At 41.5% G+C, this 22,463-nt stretch overlaps 1 protein-coding gene across 6 annotated transcripts in view; it reads left to right on the forward strand.

The window, feature by feature from the left end:
* Positions 1 to 22,463, forward strand: part of adgrb1a (adhesion G protein-coupled receptor B1a) — a 208,795-nt gene that overhangs the window by 100,581 nt on the left and 85,751 nt on the right. For all 6 annotated transcript variants that reach the window (XM_083989798.1, XM_083989802.1, XM_083989801.1 and 3 more), the window contains 3 exons: positions 1,868 to 1,936; positions 4,710 to 4,818; positions 16,122 to 16,265. In XM_083989798.1, the coding sequence (XP_083845924.1) occupies positions 1,868 to 1,936; positions 4,710 to 4,818; positions 16,122 to 16,265 (322 nt within the window). The remainder of the gene's footprint in view (positions 1 to 1,867; positions 1,937 to 4,709; positions 4,819 to 16,121; positions 16,266 to 22,463) is intronic.

A 22,463-nucleotide genomic window follows, 5' to 3' on the forward strand; every position in this document is an offset into this window, starting at 1 on the left:
TTAAAATGTATTTATACATACACAACAACACAGGAGGAAACATTTCACATGTATCAAGACAAAACAAGACAAAAAATAATGAATAAATACATTTAAATAAAAATAAAATAAAATAAACCTTTGATTCCATCCCTGAATGGAGGTCTGTGTCTTACAGAACTTTCCATCTTGATGCTGTAGTTTTTAATAAATATTACTTAGACTTTCATTTGTTGGGACTATATTCAGTTGTGGGTTATAACACACAGCTGGCGCTCTAATGCTCATGTTTATAGGACTGAGATGTAATCATCAAAGTGTGGATTCATGGTCATAAAGTAGCATGACACTGAATGCAGCATTGTGGCTCAGTGATGAGTTTTTAATTGTTTGTGGGTGATAACGAAGCTCAGCGGAATCAGATATGATCAGATATGTGGTGCAGCCTTTAAACTGGGAACAGCTGTGATCCTTTGAGGATATTTGCACATCCACATGGCTCAGGTACAGGTCTGTTGGCCCCAGTGTTAAAAAGGGAGGAATATCCAACACACTGCTGCTGCTCAGTATCACAACTCATGGATAATCCTGACATGTCAATCTCTCTAAACCGGGGGGGGGGGGACACAAACTTTTTGACAGTGAGTTTTAAAATATGACGGACAGGCCATGCCAGGCCAGTATCAGATGGATCTGAGTAGTGAAATGTCACTCGGATATCGGCTGCAGCCCTACAAACTATACAGCATCTACATTGATATCAGTTCACTCCGAGCAGTCTTTTGTCACCTGGTTGCACGCGCACCTAGTATTGTTTGTACACAAGAAACCCGTCTATTTATGAACGCAAAACTCTTGCCATACAAACATGGCGGCGCAAGATGGTGACACTCTAAAGCAAGACCCTTGCTATATGTATATATAAAAGAAGAATTATGAAAACCACTATGAAAACCAAACACATTTTATTTTATAGCGATTATACAAATATATGTATGGGTAGTATATTAAGGTTTTTGCCAATAAATCTTTACAAATATTACACACTGGACCTTTAAAAAGCCCAACGGCCCGTATATAGCCCAAGGGCCGTAGTTTTCCCATGCCTGCTCTAGAACTCTTATCAGAACATAAAATAAGCCTTATATAAAAAAAAGCCTTAAAGAGTAACTAAACCCCTCCGTTCTGGCTGACGTGCATCTAAACTGGAAATGCCTTGATTATGGGCGGGGCTGCAGTAGCAGTTAAGACACGCCCACTGTCACATTCCAACAGTACCCCCCGCCCCCCACACTCACGCGCACAAAATCACACAAAAGAGCAAAAATAAGGCATAAACACACATTGACACTTGTGCTACAGCTAACGAGTGACTCTGACATGCTCTGACAGCACTAGCAGCACGGACACAACAAGGAGAGGACATGATGCACTGCATCCGCCGGCTATCGGCTCTGCTGGCTGCTGCTGTGCCGGGGAGCCGCAAACGAGCTGCATGACCGTCTCTGGCTGTTAGCTGGCCCGTTAGCCGCAGGCAGCAGCCGGCACTGAGGGGGCGGGGCTAACAGTGGTGGTTCGTGACGAAAGCTGCCTCAAAAAACGTCATCTGCCTCCATCTCAGCCAATAGCAAAATTCTCTTCTTGTAATAGCCGGGTTTCAACCCATAGAGGGCAGTCACTCTTACATTTTTACTACAAAATACACCAAATTGAAATATTTTGACTAAAATGTCAAAAGTTGGACCAGAATCAATCAACAACACTACTTCATACCCAAATATATTTGTTTTCAGCAGAAAAAAGTGGTTTGGGGGCTTAGTTAGTCTTTAAATGTGTAAATACTGTATATACAGCTGATAAAATGAAACATTTTCTCTTTGTATTGCAGAACTTTGTGCTGTCAGTCAGCAACCTGCTGATGGAGGAGAACAGGGACAGATGGGAGGAGGCACAACTGGTGAGTATCACACCACTTGTTCCTTTAAACAGGGCGCGTGACGTCACCTGAACGGCAATCAAAGGTCTTTTGTTGAACTGTGAGCTAAAGCAGCTGCAGAAGTGACGAGTTAGACGGCGCCGCAAAGACAAACAGCCCACCTGCGTCGAGGTAGACGCAGCGGTAGAAGCGCTGACGGACGCAAATAGCTATAGCTAATGAGTAACCAAGTCAACGCAAACACCCACTCATCCATCTGCCTCACTCATCCGCCCATGCAGCGCTGTGCTCACTCTCAGCACTGTCACCGTGCAGCCATCAGAGCTGCTTTAAATAAACCAAACTGAGATGTTTATTCTCTCAGCATGAAAAGATTAATTATTATTAAAATGATTATTATAGTCATTAACCTGTGGCATTTCTTTTCAGGAGATTTTTTCCTCCCTCTCTTAATTAACCAGAACTCAGTTTGATTAATTATAAACCAGACTTTCCACCAGTGTGCACACCTTCCAGTTTATTTACTGGCTGTGTGTGTGTGTGTGTGTGTGTGTGTCCCGGCCTTCCAAGCAGCCTCAGCTGTCCTTTATTTCTTGAAGGTAAAATCAATACTAAGTTGTGGTGACTTGAAAGTTGGGTTGGAGAATTTATCACAGCCAACAACATGTCTGCTTTTAATGTTAAGTTTTAAACAGAGAAGTGTTTTATCAAACTGACAAACCCTCAGTCTGTAGATCTATCAGGGCAGGAGATTGATGACCGACCAGGTGGATCGGCCTGAGTCGGCCTCAGTGCAACAGGGTGTGTGTGTGTGTGTGTGTGTGTGTGTGTGTGTGTGTGTGTGTGTGTGTGTGTGTGTGTGTGTGTGTGTGTGTGTGTGTACCAAGGTATCAAAGCCTAAAGCCTGGTTTATGGTTCTGCGTCATGGTGACGGCGTAGCTACGGCGTCTACGCGGACCCTACGCCGTAGCCTGACGCACACCTCCAAAAAATCCTGACTACGCATCGCATCAACTTGTAGTGACGCAAACTGCAAGGACTGTGATTGGTCCGCTCAGAACTTCAGTAGGGCTGGGACGATATGCTTTTCTCCCGATTTGATTCTTCTCCGATTTTTTGGATGGCGATTCGATTTAAATTGCGATATTGCCGATTCTCTCGATTTTTAGTCTGCATTTTTAACATTTATCTGCACACAAATACTGTAGGAGCCTATACATTAACATACTCCATTATAAAGTGAACTTAAACCCTTTTCAAAACCTGTACTCTCTGTATGTAAAAAGGCTAACAAATGTCGTTTTTGAAAACAAATGTGTGTTTTTGAAAAAAAAAATCGATTTAAAAATCGTCAATAAGGATATCGCGATATTTATGTGAATCGATTTTTTCTCCCACCCCTAAACTTCAGTGTGGTAAATTCACCCGTTCAGCCTCGACTGGTCGGACAGACCACCTTCGCAAACGTCTTCTTCGTTGCCTACAGAAGCAACGCGTTCCCTCGACGCAGAACTTTGAATGTACAACGACGGCGTCGGGTCTACGTCGTAGGTACGCCGTCGACGCGACGCAGAAGCATAAACCAGGCTTCAGTCCACAGAGAAATGCACAGAGCCTATATTCACAAACTGAGTCTCTGGACTTCTGTAACTTTGTGATGTCACAACAAAGCATCCACCCACAACACCTCAGCCACGCCCACAGGCCACCATCCAATTTTTATTAATGTTTTTATTCATTTGACAGGCAAAAGTACATACAATGAGAAATAAGGACAACAACCACTTATTCTCTGCCACCCCCAGCCCCGCCCAGTCCTACATCATTTTTACAGATCAGTAATCACACACATCCTTCCTTCTTACCGTAAACATATAAGTACACAGAAAATTAAAAGAGAAATAAAGAGGAGACTACTTCTCTTCTTTTTTATTAATAGAATGAGAAAGTATTTTTATTCAACACAAAATAAGTATTTACAGAGAGAAAACTAAAATTAGAAAAGTAAAGAGAGAGTGAGAAAGAAGGGAATGAGTGCATCTTGCCAGCTATCATTAAACCATAGGCCAGTATGACCAAACAAAATACCATGAGAATTAAAAATTCCGGCAACACATTTATACATCACATCTTTTCACATCTCAGCCTGTGATTTAAAAATCAAACAGAGAAAAGTGACTACTTCTCTTCTGATTGGTGATTGACTGACCTGTTGTTTCCTGGAGCTGGAGCCTGAGAGAGGAGATGTAGAGCTACACTAAGATGGTTTTAGGTTCTTAAGATCACATTATACTGTATATCTTCTTACTTGAAATAAAGGAAGGAGAAAATGAAAATATGATTAAAAAGCCTGTTGTAGCTGAGTGGTTACAGTGTCATTCCTGTGATTTCTACCTCTGCTCTCCTATCTGTCTGAACGGTCTTCTCCCTTAAAGACATTAAATGCTCATCAAATAGCGATCCTATCATAGTGGAGGGTCACAGCTTTATTCATTTGCACACAACTCACTCTTGAGTTTGATCATTTATCACCATTTATAACGACAGAGGATGAAAACCCACAGAGGACATGTACATGTTGCCCTCAAAGTCAAGAGGAAGACCATAATGCACAAAGATGCGTTGACCTTAAACCATCACAGGATGATGTGACGGTGTTCGTCACACGCTTTTTTTTTTTTTTTTTTTTTAATAAAAGACTTTGTGTTTCTACAGCTGTTCAGAATATTCACCTCAGATCCTTAATCCATTTTTTCTCTCTGTCTTCTTTCATGTGTGTGTGTGGTGTTCTCAGCTGGGGCCGAACATCAAAGAGCTGTTTCGTCTGGTCGAGGACTTTGTGGATGTCATCGGCCTGAGGATGAAAGACTTCCAAGACACGTATGAAGCCACTGATAACCTAGGTCAGTCTTATCTCCAGCCAGGAGATCTCCACAGCCCTTTTCTTGCTTATCAAAAAAAAAAAAAAAAGGAATACTGTTATCTGTCTATATGGGGGCTGCTGCTGCTGCTGCTGCTGCTGCTGCTGCTGCTGCTGGTGACCTGATGGTTTCATGTGCCTTCAGTCTAAAGCACGCTGCTTGTTGTTGATGCAACAAGTGATGTTGGAGCAGCAGGAGGTTTGTGTTCTGTCAGCTAATGCCGGCCCTACACAAAACCGTTCTGGATCCCACTCTCACAGACTTATTTCCAAAGTCAGAATGAAATCAGGAAAGTTTTACTCCTTCCATTGTGATCTTTGGCAGGAGGTCTGGGCTTCTACAGTCACTCTTTAATGGCCCTTTTCCACTGGCACTGCTCACCTCCACTCCACTGAGGAACCAGAGCTTCACCTGAAACCACCTTTATCTTGTTAGTACTGAAAAAGTTCCCTGTAACTCCAGAAGACAGAAAGCTTTGCCCACTGTATTCAAACTCCAAACATTATAAGTTGATTAAGGGGCTGTGTCCACCAGACGCGTTTTCAGCTCTGACAGCGCTCTCAGCGCTGCTTTCCCAGCGCTTAGCGCTCTCTCTCTCCCTCGTCAGAATGCCGCTGTTGCTAGGTTACAAAACGAGTCCTCTGACACTTCCGTGTTCCGGCCTTGTTTAATGTAAACACTACAACGAGTGTCAGAAATACACAATAGCATTAGCGGCAGCTTTTGACATGGACCCTGAGGTCGGCCTACCTTCAATACAAGTGATGGTCATGATATAAACCGAGCCACGTCTCCGGTTGTGTTTCTGTCGGTAACGTATGTCCCGCCCCTTCTTGATTCTGATTGGTCAGTGCGGGGAAAAGTGACATTGACGAGCGGAGCGCTGTTCTAAAAGTTGAACAGATTTCAACTCGAAGCGCTCTGAGCGCCGCGACAAAAAGAAGCAAGCGCCGAGGGCATTTTACCGCCGAGGGCGCTGAGCGCTGTGAGCGCCCAACTCAATAGTGTTTGAATGTAAAATAGACGCCCAGAGCGCTGAAAACGCGTCTGGTGGACACAGCCCCTAAACGTTGACTTGGAGACGTGTCCGTGCAAATATGACGATTGGTGATGATTTAAAGGACAATTCCGGGCAAATTCAACTCTGGGCTGTATTTTCCTAACATTTTAGGTCTAAAAGAAGGAATCTGAAGATTTTCAGTTTAATCGCTCCTGTTTTGCGGTAGTTGTGTCTGTCCCCGCATCGCCACGGCAGCGATGAATGGGAGCGGATTGAAGTTCCGCTGCTTAGGCTGTTTACATCCCTCAAAGACACAATTTTTTTCCACAGACAGCGTCAGATGGCGACTCAAACATGCACCCAGAAGTTTATTTACTTCAAGCAAGCCGACATGTTTGTAAAACTAGATCTAATTTACTTCAAGCAAGTCAAGAGTTGATATTTCTGTGTTTATGACACAAACGGGAGCTTCCAACTGCACATGAACACACCGCGCACGGCAACTTGGGTCTTGTGTGAAACTCCGCGAGACTTTGAATTAGATCTAGTTTTACAAACATGTCGGCTTGCTTGAAGTAAATAAACTTCTCGGTGCATGTTTGAATCGTCATCTGACGCTGTCTGTGGAAAAAATCGCGGCTTTGAGGGATGTAAACAGCCTAAGCAGCGGAACTTCAATACGTTCCCATTCCTCGCTGCCGTGGCGATGCGGGGACAGACACAACTACCGCAAAACAGGAGCGATTAAACTGAAAATCTTCAGATTCCTTCTTTTAGACCTAAAATGTTAGGAAAATACAGCCTGAGTTGAATTTGCCCGGAATTATCCTTTAACAGGGGCGTTTCATCTGCAGTGTCCGAGGGAACTGACAATAGTCGGCCATTGTTTTTGTTGTAACGTTACGTCCATCATCGTTTCACAAAAGATCAGTTCTGGGTGTCGACATGAAAATGCTGGGGCACTTTCTTCAGATTTTCCCGCTCTGGGACCTGTTTCCAAAAAGTACTGATTGGCCAGAGTGTCGTCACTGGAAGAGTAAGGAGTGTGATGTTCCACACAACAATTAAAACCCGCTTTAAAAAAAACCCACACACACACACCAGCAACAGCAACACTGATCTGCACTGAGACTGTTGTTAACGCAAGTGAAACAGCTGCTGTGTGGAAAACTACTATAATAGAGAGCTAGATGGAGCGAGCACTGTGTAGCAGAAAAGGGTCATTATTATTTATTTTTTCACCTTGATTCTCCATTAAAATCAAACATGTTGAATAATATCTGTATTATCTTCAACTCACCACTGGCTGTATAACTTCTGTTTCTAGAGGTCTCCCAATGACAAAAGACGGAGTTGGGTGATTATCATGGGAATCCCTTCAGTGTCAGTGGTTCAGGAATCAAACACACTCTATGATTACAACATTAAAAACACTGCATAAACCAGTTTCATACCAACGCTGTGCAGAGAACAGACGTCAGAGAGAGTTGGGAGCTGAGACCACAGCCGACCTTTGTTTTGATTGTTTCCTTTATAACTTACAAACCAGACGTTCAGCAGTTTTTTGTTTTGTTTTGTTTTTTTGTTTTTTTTTACCTGCAGCTGAAGTGTCCTCCTCTCTATCACAAACACACCAGAGGATTAAAACCAACACAATAAGTGCTTCATAGCTGGAAATTCCCACTTCTTACTTTTGCTTCTCTGATAACTTACAGTATGAACCAGATGTTCTGCAGACTTTTACCAGCAGCTGGGTTATCAACAGACAGCCCTCCTCTCCATAACAAACATACCAGTGGAATGAAACCAGTAAACCAATACTGTAAAAGAGTTTCACTTTAACAAAGGACACAGGACGGGACATTTCCAGCAGCTGGGAGCTGAGCTGTCTGACATTTACTCAGCTTATTCACTGATACCTTCAGATCCAGATGTCCGGGGACCAAAATCCTTCATATGGTCCAAATATATATGTAGGCTAAAACACCAAGGTGGAGAAAGTCTATGTGGCTTAAAACTTAAGACAAAGCTCAATGGGCTTCTGCCTGACACACAGTACAGGACATTAAACAGATGTGAAGCTTATAGCTGAGGCTAATTTCCAACTCATTCCATTTCATAGAAACACTATGAACTAATGTGAAAGAGTGCAATGCTGTATTGAATATTGATTGTTGTGTTGTTGTGTAAAGTATAAGAAGGCACAACAACAGCAAAATTGATGAAAACATAGTACAGTGATGAATTTAAAGAAGCAAAAACTGCTACACCAGGAGCATGATGGGAAATAAACCTGGAATTCACTAATTTATAGAGGACTATAGAGTGAGCTGACTGGTAAAATGAAAACACTTTTGGACACCACTCCGCCACGCAGGTAATTACGTTGTTGCTGACACACAATTAAAACATTCCAGATCAATGTCGACCACCATCATGACCGTGATGCACAACCACAATGCATTATGGTATATAATGCTTGGTTAGTGACCACTGGTTGTACACGTCTTTTCACACTGCATTGTGGGATTCTTTGAGTGCATAATATTAGTTCTCGGTGTAGTCACTATATCGTGAGTAGTGAATGATTTGGTACAAGACAGTGGATTTTGCAGAGTCACAACCGAAAATCAGTGAGAGGCTGTCAGCCTTAAAGGGATAGTTCACCCAAAAATGGGGCTTGGAGTTCAGTCAGAAAATTTCAATCTTAGTTTCATCTGACTTCACTTTTTCCGCAACAGAATAATCCAGGTGTTTTTTTGTTTTTTTGTTTAAAAATAGCTTTAACAAGACAGAGTGTGGCACGTTTTCAGGAAAGGTTTAAGAAAATGTTAAAGAGATAGTTCACTCAAAATTGAAATTTAACTCATTATCTACTCACCCTCATGTCGACTAAGAGCTGTGAGAATAGTAGATAATGACTGAAATTTGAATTTTGGGTGAACTATCCCTTTAATGTATGTCGTCATCCATCTCATTCAGATTATCGGCTGACTTTAGCTTCTCACTGTTAGATCAGGTATATCATTACAGTATTTATCACATGTCCATCAGTATCAGTATAAGTGAGGTAAAGTTGTGAAAAAGTGACTGGTCTCTTTCTTTCGATTGAGCATAATATGCCTTCAGATATGGAAGATCATGAAGTTATTTTATAAAAGGGAAGATACAATATTGAGAGTTTGCATTTTATGTTATTGGATTTTGAAGCCCAGACTGTGTCTTTATTGTGAGGTTAGAAATACAGTAGGTAAAGCCTTTAATGATGGTGATATTGCTAGTATGAGAGTATGCCATCCCTTGCAACCGCCACATTGATCCAGTAAAACTGGGTCTGGTCTGTGATACAGTGTATCTGAACCCTTTGGAGGTCTGAGATTGTCTCAGCTAATTGTGAATATTATTACATTGGGGCTTGTTCTCCTCAGTAGGCCTGTCTACATCCATGGTAAATATGAATCCTCCCCAGGGACCAGCTCTTTAGATGCGTCTCATGCGATTTTTAAATCCACATGTTGCCTCCTTTCACCGCCCGGCAACGCTGTGTTTTTCCTCTACCAGGGGAAAAAATGATGCAGTGTAGTCATCACAGAGTCTCTGCTGATGTCTGTGACCCCCAGATAAAAACCCGGCAGAGTTTGAGTCGAGTCAAGGGAGAGTATGTGGGAATTGAGGCTAGATGAGAGGTCCTGTTTATAGCCGTGCCACCGCGCTGTCTGGAGCCAAATAGCCGCCCACACCGGCAGCACATCCCCTCCGGGGCGGCTGCAGCTGACCTGCTCTCTCCTCCCACACCTCACACATAAGTGAAGCCACACACAGGAGCGATCCCTTTATCTGCCAGCTATATAGTTAGATCAGCCTCCTCCTCCAAACTCATCAAAGTGCTGGAGATGTATCGGATGTGGGATTTCAAGACACATGAACTCCAACTGCAAAGTGACTGTTTTTGTTTGTTGGTTCATGGTTTGTTTAATATTCATTCTGCTGCAGTTATTCTACCATATTCTGTTGTAATTATTCTATTGCTTTATTTAAAATTTTCTTTTCGAGATGTGAGTCACAGCATGAACAGACCAGAGGTGTCTGATGCATAGATGACACACAAAACACGTCATTTCTTTACAGTGCCTATACAAAGTCATCGGTCATACTTGAATAGGTTTTTTTTTTTTTATTTATTTAGCCTTTATTTAACCAGGTAAAAGACCCGTTGAGATCGAGATCTCATTTTCATTCATAAGATTGACATAACACTTTCATAACCATGACATAACAGCTGTCATAAACATCAATGAATACTTATAACAGCTGTCGTTGTGTGTCATTCGGTAAGTTATGTCACTTTTAATGCAAAGTTGACATTGTTTGAGATGTTTTTGTTCTGACGACTTGACATAAAGACAATTTAAAGGGATAGTTCAACATTGTGGCAAATTGGCCCATTGCCATAATCGCTATAGTCATAGCAGTAGGTTCATTACCTTTATTTGTCGGTGTAAGATATTTTTAGAACAGCGGAGCGGAGCGGCAGGCTGCTCAGAGCTACCCTACGGAGGCTAAAGGAATTTCTTGGTTTCCCTCATCAAACTCATCAAATACAAAATACAAAAACTCAAACGCTTTCGTGGACAAGTTGTGACCTGCACAATCACCACGCTATGAGATAATAACGGAACGTTACGAAACGGAGCCGTTTTCGAGGTAAATACAGGGTAAATACAGAGTCTGGTTGCTGAAAAACTGTCCCTGAACGCAACGCGCATCAGCGGTTTTGCATGAATTTACCTCTAAAACGACTCTGTCTCGTAACGTTCCGTTATTATCTCATAGCATGGTGATTGTGCAGGTCACAACTTGTCCACGACAGCGTTTTGGAGTTGTTGGGTTGTGTATTTGATGAGTTTGATGAGCGAAACCAATAAATTCCTTTAGCCTCCATAGCGTAGCTCTGAGCAGCCTGCAGCTCCGCTCTGCCGTTCTAAGAATAGCTTACACCGACAATTAAAGGTAACGAACCTACTGCTATGACTATAGGGATTATGGCAATGGGCCAATTTGCCAAAATGTTGAACTATCCCTTTAAACTGTCATAGCAGACCTAATGGCCAAACTTTAAAAATTATGTCAAGTTCTCATAACAAGGACATCTCAAACAATGTCAACTTTGCATTAAAAGTGACATAACTTACTGAATGACACCTAACAACAGCTGTCATAAGTATTCATTGATGTTTATGACAGCTGTTATGTCATGGTTATGACAGTTTTATGTCAATCTTATGAATACCTATTCAAGTAAAGTGTTACCAAGTCATCACACCCTACAAAAACCTTTACATTTTCTTAAACCTTTCCTGAAAATGTGCCACACTCTGTCTTGTTAAAGGGACATTGTGTAACTTCTCCTGTTATCTATTCACGAAAATTGATTATTTTGTTCAAAAGTCTGTTTTTCATTAATCAGTAATCCCCCCCATCAACAAAGTGAAGTGTTCCTTTCAGCTCTGAATGAGCCGTTCATATCATTCATATCTCCATGGAGCGGGTAAGCTCGGTGCTGGCTGCCATGTGGTGTCTCCATGTTTTTACGTTCAGTGGCAGCGTGACGGTAGGAAACCACGGAAACTCAGCGGAGACACCGGAGCTGTCGGCTCAGGTGGAGGTGGCGTCTGTGACACACACCATACCTCCTGACTGTGAAGCATGGTGGTGGCAGCATCATGCTGTGGGGATGTTTCTCCTCAGCAGGGACTGGGCAGGTGGTCAGGATTGATAGGAAAATTGTGCCAAGTTAAAGCAGTACTAAAGAACTTTCAGTTTTGGTTGAGTTTGGCGGCGCCTGTGGACCAAAGCGGTAGTGTTTTGCCTGAAGGAAGACTCCATTTCCCATGAACACTAGCGTGAAGCCCTGTAAATATCCTGCATTAAAATTAACAAAAGACATCAAAACTAAGTTTCTGTTTCCAGTGGATCATTTCAAAGTGAAAACACAAACATAATCCATTGCTAAAGTGCTGTTTTGCCTGTTCCCTCCTTGTTGTGACTCGCAAAAGTGAAAGTGAAAGTAAAGTGAGAGCAGGGTTCCTACCATGCTCCTCAAAGCTGCTTAGTGCCAGAGAAAGAGATACAGACCCCCTCAGATCACGACAGAGGTGTCATTCAACTTGTTGTAAGTCGATGTATCATCACAAAAGTTATGAAAATATTTTATGAAGGTTGAAAAGTTACTTAGTGCTGGTTTAAGAACGACCAAATTCTTGAGGAAAATGTGTCCCTCTTCTAGACAGCTAGAGATGGGCAGGTCATTCACCTTCCCACATGACAATGATCCTGAACATAACCGCCAAAAGAACAATACAGTGGCTTTAGGACAGGAAGGTGAATGCACTTGAGTGGCCAAGTCACAGTCCTGACTTAAACCCAATAGAAAATCTGTGGATGGACTTGAACAGTGTAATATATTGCCATTCACCACAGACTTTGACTGAACTCCGAAAAAAAATGAAAAAATGGGGTTTGATTTCAGCCTGTGTGGCAAATAATCTGACTATTTCAAAGGGGTATGGATGGTTTTCTATAGGCTCTGTATAAAATACAGAATGTGAGTATGTGTCACTTCAATCATTCCTGTGGCTGTGACCATGTGACACAGTTGCAAAGTTACAAAGATAAATGCATGGAGTGAAAATAGAGAATAAGCCAAGTCAAAGAAAAATAAGTTCATAGTCATCATTCTGAGTTTACACAGGAATTCAAATCTCACATTTCATTTCATTGCTCATTGTGCATCATTCTATGAAAGGTTTCATTCTGTTGCAATGTTTACTACTCACGGTGTTGGAGTCTGTCTGAGCCTCGTGAACATGTCTCTGGTCCCAGGAAATGAAGTTCAGAGTAACAAAGGACTTTACATCTGCTGTGATTGTACTGATGAAGGTTTTTACTTCAGTTCCACAGTCAGTGACATCATTATTTGTCTTATCACAAACAGTGTTTTTGATACAATTCGACTGACTTAGAGAGAGGCTTCATCCAGTTGTGTGCTTCACTGGGGGAGTGGAAATTATGCATGTGCACCGATTTTCCAGAGAGTGACATTTGTGTGTGTTTGCAAAGTTTTGCTGATGGAGCTACAGAGTTTTTACGTGTCTGGCGAGTGGAACTGTGTTAAATGAAAGTCCTCCTATGAAAATCTAGCTTCAAGACCTTTTTGTTCTCATATTTTGGTAGTGGAAGTGGAAGGAGTGGGAGGTTAACAGAGGTCCAGCAGTTTGTCTCTGCAGCAGGGTTATTCAGCCATACTGACACTACACACAGGGACACACACCACACTGCTTTTATTACCTTGATATGAAGCATATTGTGTAGCTGTTTTACATGGTCTCTATGTAAGTATTTATAAAGGACCTTGGGTCAAGTAGAGTGAGGTCAAGTTCAAAATTGAATCCAAAATCAAATCTGTCCAGGAGGCTCTTGACAGGGGAAATGATTTCAGACCTTAATACATAGCTGCAACCCTCAGACTGACAACATCAAGCAAATAAACTGCAGCATTTAAGGTTTATGTGTTGCAGCGCTCAATGCATTGAGAGAAAAACAAAACAAAACAAAAACAATCTAATATCTGTTTGCACAGTAAAAACTCCTGGGTTAAAAAAGGGACCAACTACTTTCTTGGTTATTTCAACCCAGAAAATTGGGTTATCTTTTTGACCCAAGTTTTAGGTTAAGGACTTGACCAAAAGGTTCGGTTATATTGACTACAATGATGGGTTATTTATTGTACACACAGCTGAATTCAATCCTTCCTTCCTTTCAATCCTATTGATCAACACACTCTAGACTCTGAGCCACTGCCACTGTTATTATGACTTTTGGTTACTATTCAAATTACCTTATTCCAGCAAACAAAACTTAATCATCCATTATATTTATCATCAGATAAAACTGTTAGTGCTGCTCTGGGTCCCCATGGTCCTAAAGTCCTCCTGTACCACTCAGATTCAGGAGCAGAAGAAAGAACCAAGGAAACACTACAACAGTTATCCTTTACTTGTCCAGTCCAAGTCATACACAGGTAGACAGACAGGGAAGGCAGCCAAATCCAGTTAGGGGAAAAACACCAAAATGTCCAAGAATACAGGCAAAGTACAGTAAAAAACAAAACAAAACAAAACAAAACAAAAAAACTCAGTAGGCAAACACTAGAGTTATGATTGTTCATATTATAAATGTGTTAAAGACCGGGTAAACCAAATTCAGTATTTTTCTTCTTATCATATTAATTAGGCCTTAAATGTGTCCCTCAAAACATGTAAAAAATATTTTTGCCATTCATCATTTCCTTGAGGAGCTAGGCCTCAGAGACTGTTCTGTGTGCAGGTTTGGAATGGGCGGGCTTAAATCATGACCGCTTTACGTAAAGCGGTCATACTTACATAAACCCGCCCCCTGCTCTGCTCTACATATATACATTCAGCCAACTGACTTCAGAGGTTTTCCGTCCCACTTGCTCTGGAGTCTAGCAGAAACACTTGAAACAGCCAGCTAACTAAACGTAGCTCATGTTCACACACAGGGGAGACCACTACTGTCTTGTTCCTTCATATAACGAGTTTCCAGCGCTAACGTTAACGTATTCACACCGTGATAAACAGCCGTCACCGCGGGGAGAGAGGCTGAATCCTCCGGTCACACACCCCTCACAACGTTACACACACACACACACACACACACACACACAAAGCAGCAGCAGCAGCAGCAGCTACAACACCGTCTTTTGACCAGAGTCTCCCTCATTAACACACTGTCCGACCAAACAGCCTCCACTCCCCCCAAACAACCAGACACACGGGAGACCAGACCAGCCGTAGGCCTACTGTACAATCACGGATAGAAAACACCGTTAAAAAAAAAAAAACTCCGCCGTGGTCTCCACCACACGTCAGAGCGGACACACAGCTGATCAAACCATTTCTTACCTTCACTCTGGTGTCTAAAACAGGCAGCAGCAGCAAAAGTCATCCAGTTTATTAATCCACCGATCGATATTATTCCCGTTTTGATCGTTACTCGCGGTCTGCCCGTTTCCTCCGTTTGCATTGTGTGAAAGAGAAAAAAAAGTTTTTAGCCGCAGTAGCAGCCGTAGCCTCCCGGCTCCACTGTGTTGTTTCCCCCGGTCTGTTTCTGATCCCGGCTGCACCGTGTTGTTTCCCCGGTCTCCTCCCACCGGGACACGGCTGCTGCTCAGCTCGGACGCGGTGTGTCACGGCGCCGGGCGGTCTGGACCGGGTCTGGACTCGGTACCAGGTCCAGAGATAATTCACTGTCTCTGCTACTGCTTCTCCTGTCAGGACACTTGAAGCTAAAGCTAAGCTAACGTTAGCAAACAACTTTATTTATTTTTTTAACACAATGCAAATGGATGCAACACGCTGACCGGTAACGAGATGTAAACAGAGCAGCATGGTGGATTATAACCTGTTGCAGCTGGATGCTGCTGCTGCTGGGACTGTTTTAGACACCAAGAGTGAAGGTAAGAATATTTCCTGAAATTTTATCAGCTGTGTCGGTGCTGAGGACTGGGGTGTGTGGTGGAGTGTGTTTGAGGTCACGTTTAGGTTGTGTATCAGAGACGGTCAGTGAAGTCCAGCTCTGCTGCCATGGGGCGTGGTCTCTTTGCCTGCAGCACGACCATATCGCGACACGCCCCCACCGTCCTGAACCAGAGAAAACTGCTCATTTATTGACAACTTTGATGCAGAATTTTATATACTTAATGACTTTTTTAGTCCTCCAAATTTGACAGAGTGGTTAATAATATATTTTCCTGTGGTATTATAAACTTAAAACACATATTTATTCTTGGTTTACCCGGTCTTTAATAACCCAGAAAATTGGTTAGTCTTTGAAAAATAACTCAGTATTTAAACCCAACACAGGCAACCCAGAAATTGGGTTAAATAAATAACCCAATAGTTTTTAGTGTGTAACCCAGAAATGGTACAAAACCCAAACTATCAAATAATTGGGTTAAAATTATGAGCTCTCTAACCCTGAAAATCCCATAATTTTAACCCAACACAAGTAACCCAGAAATTGGGTTAGAGAAATAACCCATGAGTTTCCAGTGTGTACGGTGTTGTGATGTTTGATGTGACCTCTATCTGCAGCTCCTGACTGTATGACTTGATGCTGATGAACAGTCAGATGTACACGTGTTCTAGTCAGGTGTGACATCAGTTTCACCTGTAAAGGACTCACAGTTGTTCCTCTGTTGCAGTGCTGAGCATCCACAAACGTCCGGTGGTGGGTCATGCAGACATCAGCTTCCCCATGAAGGGCTGGAGGGGCATGGCCGACTGGGCCCGCACCTCCGAGGACAGAGTCACCATCCCCAAAAACATCCTGTCGACCGGCAAGCCAGGTGAGAGCTGCACACACACCTCACATACTCCATACTCATTCATACACAGATACCTCAGAAGATAACAGCATTTACTGAGTGAGAACAGATTATTTTGTGGGAATCGATTCTAAGTATCTTTGACAGGATGATTTATAAAGTGTGTTATGCGGACGTACAGCCCGTGCGCCCTGCTCAGACAGACACACAAAGACGTGGTTGTATTTAATGTTGCAAATAAAACATGCAGGAGAATAATGAAATCATTTTGCTTCTCCCGCTGTTCACCAGCTGTACAACAAAAAGGCCTGTTCTCTTCAATAAGACCAGAACAAGTCTCACAAAATGGTAATACAAACCCCATCTGCCAGATCTGTTTGATTGGTTTTAACTGCCAAATGGGAGGTTTAACACTGGCTGTTTACAGATAAAGGGACTGTTAAAGCAGAGATGACCTATAATGTGAGGAGATGCCGCTTCTCTGCATTTCAACTCCTCAACACCTTAGTTGAGTGACTCTGAGAGCTTCACACAATGCAGCTCAAGGGAACACATGAAACTAGTAAAAACTTAAATGCATTCAGAGAACAGTTCCATCCTTTAGAAAACATACAAGGAAATGTACACATTTAATTTTTTTTCTGTTTTTGATGCATATTTGCATTGTGTTTGTGTATTTGCATATGTTTTCTTAAAATACAATGAGATAATCTCTCAGGACCACCATTATTCATCAATTGACCTGGATGTACCTTTATCATAGCAGTTTTCAATATTGGCAAGGCAAGGCATCTTTATTTATATAGGCAACTCAATGTGCTTTACATAAAGACAAAACATTTAATAGTAAGAACTGGAAATGGGGGGTGGGGGGGCAGCATAAAACATACAATTTTTTAAATTAAAACAAAACCCAGAATAGTAAAATTGTAAACATTAAACATACAATTAAAAGCAAGAAAGTGCAAGAAAAAAGAAAAGGATATATATGTATATGCACATATAATAAAATAAAAACTAGACTAAAATAGAGCATAAAATATGAGTTTGCAGCATGAAAGATTGATTTGTATTAAAACAATTAAGAGGACTTGCAGTACAAATCCAAGATTACGATTTAAAGTTCTTTGAAAGAGCTCAGCCATAAGCACATGAACAGAGAAATGTTTTTAACCTGGATATATAGCACCTTTTATACATATAAAAAGCAACACAAAGTGCTTTACAAGTTAAAAGACCCGACCCCCTCCCACACACACACTGTACATGCACCCACCACACCAAAAACATATGCTCTTTAAAGGAATAGTTCACCCAAAATTGAAATTTCTCTCTCGGCGTAGCAGTGCATGTCCATGTAACGGTTGGAAATGGATACCAACTGTCTTCATAACAAAAAGACACACCAAAAAACATCCAAATACCTCCATGCTGCTCGTATGTAATGTCCGTCTTGTATTGAAGCCCCGAAATGCGAAATTGTCCCAAAAAAATTAAATAAGTCTATTTTTCAAGCTTGTTTGTAGCGGAAGCTTCTCGAAGCTCCTCTTCCCGGTTCGTCAATTTGGACGAACCAGGGTCTGTCCTCTTCCCAGTTCGTCCAAATTTGACGAACCCGGAAGTGGAGCTTTGAGAAGCTTCCGCTACAAACAAGCTTGAAAAATAGACTTGTTTAATTTTTTTCTGGACAATTTCGCATTGCGGGGCTTCAATACAAGACGGACATTACATACGAGCAGCATGGAGGTATTTGGATGTTTTTTGGTGTGTCTTTTTGTTACGAAGACAGTTGGTATACATTTGCAACTGTTATAATGGACATGCACTGCTACGCCGAGACCCCCTGTAACTCAGAGAAGCCACGGAGGACTCTGAAACTTCTCCCAGCCCTTAGTCCACATGAGGGTGAGTAGATAATGAGTGAAATTTCAATTTTGAGTGAACTATCCCTTTAAGACATGGAATTGTACGTAGTTACCTTGGAGTATCTAAATGGTAAAGAAATAGTAGACATTGCTATTGGATACATTCCGGAGGTTATAGCATCATCTGTCATCAGTGTTGATTTGAACGGTGTGTGCAGCAGCTGAGCCCCCCCCCCCCCCCCCCCCCCGGCTGCAGGCAGGTGCTACAGTAGCTACGTGCACCGTTTCACTGGCAGTGCTGTTATTTGTCAGCCGGGATGTTTTTGACCATTAAAAAACAGCCCTGCAACCGCTAGCATGCTAATGAGGCCGTCACTCCTAATCAGGAGTCAACAGGAGCCAATCAGGAGCAATTAGAAACAATTTCCTCCCCAGCTGGGAGATGTGTCTCCACAGTGCTAATGTCACACCAGCAGCCAGCTCTCTTTATGTATCCAACCTGGACCTGCTTACATGGATTAAAACGGCTCTCTGATGTCTTGTTCGCGCTGATTGTCTGCTCCCCTCTCATGTCTCTGGAAACCTTCTGAAATCAGCTTTTTCTTAAAATGAAAAAAAAAAACGCAACACGTTCTCTGTACGCAACAAAAGAGCAGCGGCAGAGGCGTCCTCTGAACATGAAATGAAACTGTGTTGGAGCTGCAGGCGGAATTTGATTCTTTTCCATCCTGCAGTCTAGAGAACAATAATAATACTCATCTAGGGTTCTATCACAATATTGCAATTTACAGGGTTAACAATATAATTAATAATCACTAATCAATCACTAAGCATCTAAACTATTTTTTTTAACTGTACAAGGTCAATGCAGTAACTATGGTTTAATTATTACCATTGAAGGAAATAATTTTTTCAACAAGGTGTATAAAAATATAAGAACACACACACACAAAAGAGTGTGTTCTCTGCAAAAGTTGAGTGATGTTGTTATGTTGGAGCATGCAGTAGCAGTTATACCAGTTCAACAGTGCTTGAGTCTATTTATTTTCATATTGTGCAGCTTAATTGTATTGTATTTCATTAAAAGGTAAAAATAACTCTACTGTATTTCTACATAGACAATAGTAGTTTGTTGAAAATGTCATTTTCTGAACCTGCATCTCATATTTCATATTTCTCATATCTCAAACACATATATTTGAAAGCCTCTGTAAAAAGTGTGAGGAAAACACAGCACAGGTTTGTGTGCATTCAGAAACACAAAGCAGATACAGAAAATACATACAGTACAATGTGTAACCTGCTCTTAGTGTGTAATAGTAGCTACGCAGGTTTCTGAAGGGTTTTCTAACACACTGCAAAAACTTGTCAAAATGTCTCATTTCTGGTCATAACTAATCTCTTTCCATTTAAAATGAGACTCATCACCTAGAAAATAACTTGTTTTTAGATAATTTTCACTTGTTTCAAACAAATTCTTATTTAAAATAAGTGGAAAAATCTGCCAGTGAAAGAAAAACGTGCCCCACTATGTAGGAGTGAAAATATGCTTGAAAGAAGTTAAAGAGTCTAAAAACAAGCTGCTTTTTATATGATGAGTCTTATTTTAAGTAGAATGAGATTTGTTTTGACTAGAAATGAGACAAATATTCTTAGTAAGATTTTGAGTTTTTGCAGTGCATGTGTATGGACAGATACTTTGTGAGAGTTTTCACAGACATACAGTACATAGAACTTATTGAATGGCTGGTTCAAGTCCCTCCAGGCGACCTCTTGTTGGGCGCAGACTGAATCTGGCTGAGCGTATTGGATGGGCCTGCCAAAGAGTTTATGAACGGGATACATAGTACTTCAACTCCCCCCACACACACACACGTCTTCCTTGGTTCCTCCCTGATACCCAGGGAAGCTCAGCTGTTGCCTGGGAGCTACAGCCTCAGCCTGCTGCCTGGCTCACTGCTGCATACTCCCGGGCTGCTGTGCAGTGTGCTGGAGCAGAAGAGCTGGATTTCTTCAGATGGCCCCGGCAGATGGCCCGGCAGATTTGTATTTATTTTTTTTGTCTTTGACACTGACTGTGACTTTTTGGAGTCCAGCAGGCAAGTTTTGACAAAGTTCTTCCCTTCTACACTGGCTCTGCTCTGTTGCAGCTGCAGCCATGTGTATACAGATGGATCAATACCAGCCAGTAGATGTCCCACTCTACATACTGTATAGGACTTTTGAGCCTATCAGAGCAGTGTTGTTTTTGGCAGGCATTTTAGATTTAGTCTTAGTCTTAGTCTTTTTGACGAAAATACTTATTAGTTTTAGTCAATTTTAGTCATCTCTATATATGATAGTTTTAGTCTAGTTTTAGTCGACGAAAACTCAAAAAGGTTTAAGTCTAGTTTTAGTCAGTTTTAGTTAAAAAAAAAAAGAAAGTCTTTTAACAAATTAGTAATAATAATAATAATAATACATTTTATTTGTAAAGCACTTTTCATAAAGTAATCTCAAAGTGCTACAGAAACCAAAAACAAAATAAACAAAAGGCTAAGAGAAAAATCAGACACGATTAAAATCAGACACAAATTAATTCAATAAAGGAATGGTTTTACACATGTTTCCACCCAATGGCAAAAACTCAAGGATTATGCATTAGCCTACACACAGATAAAGTGGTGACAGTAGTGCATTCAGTTTTTTTCCTGCTGGATTATATTTAAAATACGTCCATATAATGGTGTGAAGCTTAGAGTAATGACAAATCCACATTAAGAAATTTAGAGGCGATCACAGCCCGACCACTAACATTTACGTCCGTTCTCGTCTCGTCAACGAAAACTCACACACGTCTCGTCATGTTTTCGTCATCAGAGAGCCGTGTTTATCTCGTCACCGTCTCGTTATCGTCATGAAAAAAAGGGGCGTCAACAAAATATTTCGTCATCGTCATCGTTAACTAAAACAACACTGTATCAGAGTCTCGCTGGACGGACTCCTAACTGGGTCAATGTGTACAGTATGTGCTCAGGTGTGGTCCATACTGTATAGTGTTAGCTGACCTAAGGGTGAAGCCCTGTGGAAAAATGCAACAAGACATTAAAGGTGAAAGTAAAAAGCCCTGTGGTAAGTCAGACAACACTGGAGGGCTGCGATTTCCTGCCGCTCTTTTGCTCTTTTGCTGATTTGCCAGTGGGTCCAACAAAGTATTCTTTCAATATGTCTTCATTTTGTAATTTTGTAGTTGAGATAGTTGTAACTAGTATAACATACTGGTGGAGTTGTTTACCTACCCACAAGAAATTCACAGACTATGAATATCTTGGATGCACATACTGGACATAATATCATACTGATAACATTGAGCAGGGAAAAAACCTACAGGCGCAGCAGTACCGGGACTGAAGTCATTATAGTTCATCAATTTCTATAAAACTCCAAACTGATCTGTTCTAAAGTCATTTTATGTTGAGTTCTTATACCTGCTGTCTAGTAACTTCTACAGTAAATGTCTGGATCACAACCTTTTACAACTTGTTGTCCATTGTAAATTTAGAAAAGTTGGTGGCATCACATCGATACAAGTATAATCAATCTGCCTACAGGAATTTAAATGTATAATTGGCTTATCACAATAATAGACTTTAATAGACCCAGTGAACCCCAGCCACTGGACCTATAGGCTTATAAGAGATGGTGTTGGTAGAAATCTGCTAAAAAAAAAACATAAATACATTAAATTGTAACTATGGGTTTTCTCAACATATGAAGTGAAATGAAAAACTTTGTTGAAGCACCATATTCTCTGCATATCTGCAAAGGTCGGGGATAATTTGAAAAAGGTTTCCTCACCTCTGGATCAAAGATTGTTTTTCTCCTCACAGATGAAATTCATAGGATTTTGGGTCTTTGAGTTGAGTTGATAGAAATGTCATTTGAAGCAGAAACAGGACTAGGACCTGGTGTATTCAGAATACCTCACCGTTACCACCAGAAACCACAGCTGAGCCCAACCCAACCAGGACTGTTCAACAGGATCACTCCTGTGATAAGAGTGAGGGTTCTTTAAGAAGCGTTGTGGTTTGATTAGAGTTAGACTGACAATGTCTTACAACAGAGGATTAAAGCAGATATCAGCTTCACGGCCGTTTCGGCTAATGCTGCGTTCAAGGCAGGCTTTTGAAACCGTAAGTTACAGCTTCAAGTCACAACTACGACTTGGTAGCGTTCCAGGTAACCCGTAGCTCGTGTTTTTACCATCCTGTTGTCTGTGAAAGTTCCCTATAACGGCCACTCGTAACTTCCGACCCGTGAACTCGTACCAGATCGAACTGGTATGACTTCACAGGAAGGAAAAACACAAAGTACG

This window comes from Trachurus trachurus (genome assembly GCF_905171665.1).
Source record: "Trachurus trachurus genome assembly, chromosome: 16".
Taxonomy (NCBI): domain Eukaryota; kingdom Metazoa; phylum Chordata; class Actinopteri; order Carangiformes; family Carangidae; genus Trachurus; species Trachurus trachurus.